Source organism: Thunnus thynnus, chromosome 7, assembly GCF_963924715.1.
Source record: "Thunnus thynnus chromosome 7, fThuThy2.1, whole genome shotgun sequence".
Lineage (NCBI taxonomy): Eukaryota > Metazoa > Chordata > Actinopteri > Scombriformes > Scombridae > Thunnus > Thunnus thynnus.
In genome coordinates this window covers 22,391,044-22,399,378 of record NC_089523.1, presented here as the reverse complement: position 1 = coordinate 22,399,378, position 8,335 = coordinate 22,391,044, and the positions used below count along the sequence as shown (strand labels likewise).

Sequence of the window (8,335 nt, the reverse complement as noted above, 5' to 3'; positions counted from 1 at the left end):
TGCCAGCAAATATTTGGCATTTTTCATCAAGAAATGACAAAACGATTATCAAAATAGCTGCCGTTCAACTAATCATTGCAGCTCTAGTATGTTGTATAAACTTCATTGAATCTCAACAGCCTATTGACCAGACAGGTAGCACACCTGACTCATTTATAGAAACAACAAAAAAGTATGTTTAGGTTCAAACTGTGTCATATCATTGCCTGTTTACTGTATGCCACACTGGTGTCAGTTCAAATTCAACACAGAGAAAGGCTCCCTTATACTTTTACCATTCACTTGGACAAGACACAGTTTGTGGAAGCTGCTCTTTATTTGTAAAAGAAAGAAAAGACTTCAGTCATTGTCTGCTACACGTTCTAATTACATAAAGAAAATATCTGCGGAGACAAACGCAGAAAATATCCTGAATCAAACTTAGGTAGAGTCAAATTTGATTGAATTGCTTTCATATTTCATACATCTTTCACCTTTGCACTCAAAGAACAGTCAGTTTTTATATACACAGAGCACCGATCAACAGTGCTCCTCCACTCCACCCTGGTCCTCTGGATCTTTTATACAATTAATTTACATCAAATCTGTGACCCCCTTCCCCCCCCTCCATTAGCGTAGCGACAGCTAACCAAGCAAGCGGACACCCCTCCCCCAACCCCCCTCCCCTCCACTCCCGCTGAGGAACTGTAGTGTGGAAAGATGTGTGCAACATGAAGACAACTCTTTCACATTCAGAGTAAAGGCAGCCTTGAATACGGTCAGTGAGTCAATGGCATGCCAAGCTTAAAGCAAATGGAGCCCACCACCGAGTGCGACGCTTCAGAATCGTGGATGAAGTGTTTTTCAACTAGACAGGAAACTGTTCCATTGCAAAAACCCTAGGCACAGAATCGACTATATACTGTTAACTGACCATACTCTAACCCCTGCACTTTAAGTACAATGGAGATTGTGAAATCTTTCATCTAGTAAAAAATTTTCTTAACACAAAACTCGGAGAATATTTAGTGCTCTATCATTCCGCTTAATAGGTGTAATTTATATAATAGCTATTTTTCACTCTACCTCTTAATGATAGTCTGAGATCCTTGTTTAACGCTGAAGCACTCCCACAGGTGTTCAATGTACTGTAGATTTTACAATATTTTTCCCCCCCAATCTTAAACCAATAATCATAAATAAATACAAACAACACACAAGGAATGTCTACTGTAAACACGGTAAAAAAGACAAAAACTAAACAGGTGTAAACGTCATTAGCATCACTACTTAGTGACAGTTAAATAACTGTAGGGAATGGATGACAGATGACTGGATCAAGAAAGGGAAGGACCGCTCTCCTTTTTCTTCCACCCCCCTCCCCACTGAACATCAAGCCTTTACATCCAACCACAGTATTTCCAAATACATAACATCAAAGTTTCTCAGCACCCATAACTAGCTTTACAGATTACACTGTAAAATGGATAAGGAATCCTCTTAAGGGGGTTAGACAGCAGCATCACTCGACGTCTCGGACAAGTTACAGAATAATGGGTGTGAGCTATCGCCAAACGTCATTTTGGACATGGTTACCATGGTTTCTGACAGTCGCTGCACCGTTGTGTTCTTGACATGTCTGTATTTGGAGGGTGTGTGAATGTTTCTCTGAAGAGTTAAGACTGCAACGAGGACAAAGCTTTGCTGCTAAGTGCTTCATCTTCCGAGAGACACTTCCTTCAAAATTACATGAACTGCATCTGCAAGAGAGGCAACAGACGATATTAGTGAAAGACTAACGTGAATAGAAATAATCAATGCGTCAATTTTCAACCGTTCACTAAACCCCTTTTTCTATACATGCTGTCATGCTGGTATCTTTTTATTTTTTAGACTTTTTGAAGTAAAAAAGACAAGAGCAAAAGCTTATGGAACAGATAAAGCAGTGTGTTTATCTGCTTTAATGTGAGCAGCAAGAGATAGCACAATCTGGTAAACTAGTTTACTACCTACAGTAGTAACTGAAATGGTTTCTGCTAGGGCTGCAACTAATGATTATTTTCATTATGGATTTACCGGTTCATTTTTTTCTCAATTAATTGATTAGTCTATTAATCTATAAAAAAAAATGGTGAAAAACATTGATCACTGTTTACAAAAGCTCAAGATGCAACCTCTTGTTTGTAATACATTGGAAGGCTTTTTCTGAGGAAACTTTGGTTTTTATCCACTGTGTAGTATTTTCCCCACAGTGTGGAACAATCAGATTTAGGATAACGTTAGCAGCTCTGTTCGTTTGAGCCTCAGTCTTTTTGCATGATGATGAAAGCCATCAAGCGCATAAAGTATCTGAGACATGCTTTTTTTTTCTTGTTTTAAAACAAATCAGCTGCTAACATTAAAAAGTCAGCTAACGTTAGCTTAATTTGCTAGCTTTTGCTAATAAAATCAGTTTTGATGTTAGTCGGTAAAATCGACTGTCAGCGGTTAGAAATGAGAAGTCTTCTTTAGTCTCACTGTGTGAAATCACTTGTTGTTTCAAAAATTGCTAATGTCATATTACTACATTTGCTCTGTGACAAACGTGGCAACAGCAACTAAGGGGGATGAGGTTTAGTGAACGATCAATTCAGCAATGGCTAGAAGGTTGAGAGAAAACAGGTTTGACCAATATGTGATGACAGTGAAAGAACAAAGGGTCAGAATGTGTTTGGCTACATTAAAGATATTATAAAGCCTTCAAAAACAAGCAACAAAGTTCAAGATAAAACAGAATAAATGAGAAAAACACATGTAGCATCTAATCAGATGGAGATGAAGAAGTATGCTAATGGTACAAGATAAAAAAAGATACAAAAGGGTATTAACACTGGGCATGTGATGCACGCGGGTGCATCCGCAAGCAAAGAGCATGCTGTACCTAAAGAGATGCTCTACAAGAAATCCTTGAGAGAGAGGTGTGCAAACGGGTCCTGTCCAGGGGCTCGGAGAGGACTCTGGCTGGAAGGACTAGAGGCTGCGGAGGGCTATTACAGGAAGAAATACAGGAAGTAGGAGGACCAGAGGAGAAGTCAGAGAGTCAGTACAGAGACTGAAGGAGGGATGAGATTAGTTTGGAGAAGCTGTGATGTATGAAAGAAGGGTTAATAAAAGGGAGTTGTTGGGGAAAAACAAGGGAGATGATTCACAGTTTTGTCCCTTTCTGCTCGACAGAGTGAAAGGTTCATTGTTAAAACTGTCATCATCACAGTATTCACATTGACAACAAAGCTTACACAGTGACTAACTATGATACACGTCACAGCACAACGGATACACCTATTTACTCAACCTAATAACTGTGAAAATAGATACTGACTTTATCTTGCATCAGCTCGGTGCAGTGGTCAGACTGCTGCGCACCCACCTGAGCACTAGACACAGAGCCAAAGGGGTTGGGTGGCCTCATCACAGGCTGGGTGTACATCATGGTGGGTGGATTCATCATCCCCATGGAGCCCATTTGTGGAGGCTGCAGTGTGTTGCACAGAGGTGAGAGATGTTCAATAACACGGCTGTAACTAAGGTCTATTTTCATTATGGGTTAATCTGCTGATTATTTTCTCAATTTCTCATTAATTGTTTGGTCTGTAAAATGAGTAATATTATATTGTATTAATAAAACAGCTAAATGAGTCAGTTTCATAATTTATCAGAGCCCAAGTTGACATTTAAATTGCTTGTTTTGTCACTAAAAGTATTCACATTTGAGAAGTTGGAAGCAGTGAGCAGATTCATTTTCTTCCGATTGATTTATTGATTGATTGACTAGTCTGCTCTAACCGTGGTCTAAGCAATGGGGGCATCAGTCAAAAAACGGTCAAATTCTACACAGAGTGGCTTTAATCCAACATAATTTAAGCATTATAAGGGACTGTTATGATGTTATACTGTCAACAGTGAGTCAGCAAGATGACAATCCACATATGCAACACCAGACCAGGGTTAAATAAATGCTGTAGCCTCTGCTGTTTTACAGTCAAAATATTGGTTATAAAAAGTTTATTTTATAACCCCCCCAAAAAAAAATCAATAAAAACCTTGTGCCTAATAGTAAAATTGAATATTTATTAACTGAGCACACTTAAAATATAAACTATTTACAATTCTCCAGCCTTCACTTTATTCATAAAACTAAGAAAACTATTCACAGTAACACAGCAGCTCACTTGACCCAGTTTAAGTGCATTTAATTACCTCTAAATGATAATGAGCAGGTAAAACATAAAAGGCTTTTACCTAACATGAACTGCTTCGACTACATTCAGAGTGTCTGATTCATTTTTTGACTTTAACACAAATATGCGCAGAGCAGAAGGTAAATTGATTGTGCCAAAATGTTACATCTACACATTTTGTATGTTTGCAGTACAGTAATACTGACCATGCCGTATCCCATCATGCCCGTGGGTGTGGTGGCAGGGAAGGCCATGATTGATGGTGCCTGTGGAGACGCACAAAGGCAAAAAATTTACAACAGGAAACAATAAACATCACAGCAGTTATCTGGAAGTAAAAGATGAGCACAGAGAGAAAGCAGCAACACTGCAGAGGCAGACAGCGCGAGCACTACAGTAGAAAGTCTGTGTGTGTCACCATGGAGACGGGGTTCCAGGTCGTGGTCGGCGCCGCCTTCGGCTGCCAGTTGGTGCCGCCGGTCATCCTCTTCTCCCCCGGCTGACTCCAGTGGATGTCACTGTAGATTAAGACAGCTGATGTTAGCACCAGCTTGTAACTGCCCTGAGAGCACAGAGCTGCTGCTGTTTCTGTACAGCGGAGCGGCCGCTCAAAGACACGGACGCGTCACTTACTTTTTCATCGTGCCGTTTCCAATGCCGAGGTCTGAAAAAGAAAATTGGATGTTAGATGTCTGCCTGCAAATATTTTGTGCTTTATAAACATGAGCTTTAATTAGTGCGGTTTTAATTAGTGGGAAGCGTCATACTTACTGCCGACAAGGTTGGCCAGAGAGGAGTCAAGGTCATCTGACACCAGCTTCTCTGGCTGCTGACTGGACGGCAGGTTGGATCCGGCGAGAGTCGGTTTCAGGATGCCCCCAGCAATATCTAACAAGATATACAAAGGACTGACTCAGAACACATAATGAACCTGTTTGTAAATACAAGGTTACAAACCTTAATTTTTTTTTAAAGTATTGTGTATTTTGTCACTTTAGTTTTACAAAGATGGAAATAAGCCCAGGACTTAATCGTCGTATCTCCAACAGTCTGATATGTTGTGTTTTAAAAAAGTATTAAATGTTGTCAAATGTTATTAAATGTTCAGAGAGCTATGGTGCAAGCGCTTCCGACTTTTTAAAAAAGAAATCATGGACACAATTTTGCAATGTAAATATGATTTGAGGTACATTTTTTTGCCCGTCAGAGACAAAGATATAATGACGTTCTGTTCTTTGGGCTGCTTGCAGATACTGACAGCGTGTGGTAAAAATAGTACAGACGAGACAACAGTCTGTTCTCAATGTACTGGTGACTCTGGAGAATTTACAAGACACTGTAGGGCCCTCTGCTGCAGGTGTTTCAACTATATCTGACGTCAGGACTAAATATTGTTCTCTGAAACAAACAATATACTTAGTGTGCGACTAATATGATTTCCTGTTATTTTTCAATCTGCCGTAGCTACTGGTGACCTATCGTGTTTGTCTTTGGAAAAAGCAGCATAATGGGTTGCAAAATTAGTGGACCATCCTAAGAATGTCTTTCAGTCCCTCCAACTTTTCATGTTTGACTTGTTTTCTGCATGACTCCCTTTTCTCAGCTGAGTGACATTTGTTTGATTTAGTTTTGTGCCGAGGGCTCCGCGCAAGACCGGCGTTTGATTCATCATGTGCAAAACTACAATTAAGCACGTCCACCTCACTAAACCACAGAAACCTATTGCACAGGTATTGCACATTCACCTACACGTAAATGCAAAAGCGTTTCATCCTCACCGTCAGAATTGAGGCTGTTGCTGCCTGTAGCTTTGGTTCCAAAAACTGACTCAAAGTCCACTTGGAGTCCCCCTGCTGACTGCTGCGGAGGGGCCTGTGGCGTTGAGTATCCTTCAGAAAGAGATGAAAAAGAGGCTGCAGTTACAGGAACTTATTTCTTATGAAAATAGGGCGCTGCTTGGACTTTTTTGGTTTCTACACTGACCCATGGAAGTGCAGTGATCATATATCAATCACTGGATACCTGAATGGAGAGCGGAAGACCGCAGCTTTCTCTAAAGGATTTAAAACTAGCAATGATCTACTGCTGAATGTGCTAGAGAGAGCCTTCAGTACTCTACCTCTGAATAGACCTGCTACAGTAGAGGGCTCAGTGGGGTAGGGAGCCTGTTGTGGGAGGTGCTGGGCAATGGACACTGGACCACAGAAGGAGTCTGACACGCCACAGGAAGCAGGAAGACAAAGAGAAAAGACAGGAAGAGAGAGAGCAAAAGGAAAAGGCGTTTCAGGGCCAGGCCAGAGAGACAGGTGGGAAATGACAGAAATACAGACAGGAAGAAAAGATATGCTAACATGTATAACACTTACATAGTGCTTAATTCTGTGTGTTTTAAGTCAAATTTAAGACTTTGTAGAAGGATAAAATATTGCAGAATAGTATTGTAGTAACCAAGAAGAAGGGATTAAAGGAAAAGTTCGACATTATGAGAAGATCAATACCGCTCTCATGTCTGTATGATAAATTCAAGGTAGGGCTGCAACTAAGGAATATTGTCACTATCAATTAAGATTATTTTGTCGATAAATCTTTTTGTATATAAAATGTCTGAGAATAAGGAAAAATGCCTGTTTTTAGTTTAGTTTAGAAGTTTTTAAGTGTCTTATTTTGTCTGAACTACAGCCCAAAACCAAAAGATAATCAATTTACGATAATAAATGACAAAGAAAAGCAATAAATCATCACATCTGAGCAGCTGAAACAAGAACACATTTTGGCATATTTGCTTAAAAGACGACAATTATTCGATAATCAAAATAGTTGTCCATTCATTTTTGGTGATTGACTAAACGACTAATCGTCTAATCGTTGCAGCTCTAATACAAAGCAACCGCCAGTGGACAGTTAGCTTAGCATAGCATAAAGACAGGGGGAAATAGCTAGCTTTGTTCTGTACAAAGGTAAAAACATTCTACCTACCAACAGCTGAAGAGTAAAAACAATACTTTGCGATGTTACGAGGGGTTATGTGCCAGATTATTTTGTGGTTGGGACCAGTAACGTCTCCACTGGATGAAATAATCCGGTTCATTACTCCTCTAAGTTGTTTTTATACGCAAGTTTTTTAACAGATTGAACAAACAAGGTGTAACATGTTAATTAGTGAGCTTTAGAGGTGCTGGTAGGCAGATTTTGTTACCTTTGGGCAGAGCCAAGCTAGTTGTTTCCCCCTGTTTCCAGTCTTTAAGCTAAGCTAAGCTAACCAGCGGCTGGCTGTAGCTTCATATTTACCGTTACAAACACAACAGCTGAATCAATCATCATCAAACTCTTGGCAAGAAAGCAGATAAGCCTGTTTCCCAAAATGTCAAACTATTCCTCTAATATGCATCAATATGCATCAATATTACTACCATAAATTTAAAAAAAAGGGCCCTTGGGGTATTGCATAGGATCCTATGTTTTCCAGGGCTCAGGAAACATAGGCTGGGATGGTGAGCCATCATAGTACCTGAGATGGAGTGTTCTATCCGCACTGTACGTTTGTAATTGGTTGAAACGGATGAGTTTGTGTCAATAAAGGGATTGTAACGATCTGGAGAATCAAAAATAGTGTTGGTAAAAGAAGAACAGGTTTCAACTTAAAAGCTCTACGGCATTGTTACAACACAGAACCAAACTGCTTATCAAAAGAGGGGATGAAAGTTAACTGTGAAGCAAATGGGCGTATGGCCTCTATAGGGGGGACATGGAGGGTTCTGGTTTGGTAATTAAGAGAACTAAAGAGGCGTTTTCACTAAAAAACAACATAATTTGAGCTTGGTATGGACTGCAATGAGGCGCACTGTACAGACAAGACAAGAGAAGAAAGAGACTTTACACCTTAGACAGCTAATCAACATTTAAACTACAGCAGCACAGTAAACATGCCAGCTAGTCATGCTTATACAGAGAAATGAGCAAGAAGAGCGAGACAAGACTTTTTTGAGGAGAAACAAAAAAATGAGTCGTTACCACCAAACATTTCATGACCAGATGTCCTAGAGGGAAAGCTAACACCGTCTGAAGACACGACAGGTAAGTGAGTGGCATCGACAACGAGTTTTGAGAGGAAAGGGTTAAGGTTTGGCATGGAATCATCT

At 40.0% G+C, this 8,335-nt stretch overlaps 1 protein-coding gene across 10 annotated transcripts in view; it reads right to left on the bottom strand.

Annotated features, from left to right (window-relative positions):
- Positions 1-297: 297 nt before the first annotated feature.
- picalmb (phosphatidylinositol binding clathrin assembly protein b) overlaps positions 298-8,335 on the bottom strand; it is a 21,167-nt gene continuing 13,129 nt past the window's right edge. For 2 of the 10 annotated variants that reach the window (XM_067594987.1, XM_067594982.1), the window contains 9 exons: positions 6,316-6,408; positions 5,975-6,085; positions 4,968-5,084; positions 4,830-4,860; positions 4,615-4,714; positions 4,403-4,462; positions 3,386-3,490; positions 2,900-3,005; positions 298-1,739 (listed from right to left, as the gene is read on the bottom strand). In XM_067594987.1, coding sequence (XP_067451088.1) covers positions 2,913-3,005; positions 3,386-3,490; positions 4,403-4,462; positions 4,615-4,714; positions 4,830-4,860; positions 4,968-5,084; positions 5,975-6,085; positions 6,316-6,408 — 710 coding nt within the window. In that variant the 3' untranslated portion in view covers positions 298-1,739; positions 2,900-2,912. Of the gene's footprint in view, positions 1,740-2,899; positions 3,102-3,337; positions 3,491-4,402; positions 4,463-4,614; positions 4,715-4,825; positions 4,861-4,967; positions 5,085-5,974; positions 6,086-6,315; positions 6,409-8,335 lie in introns of those variants that run through there. The other 8 variants (XM_067594981.1, XM_067594979.1, XR_010928993.1 and 5 more) reach the window with 7 other exon arrangements.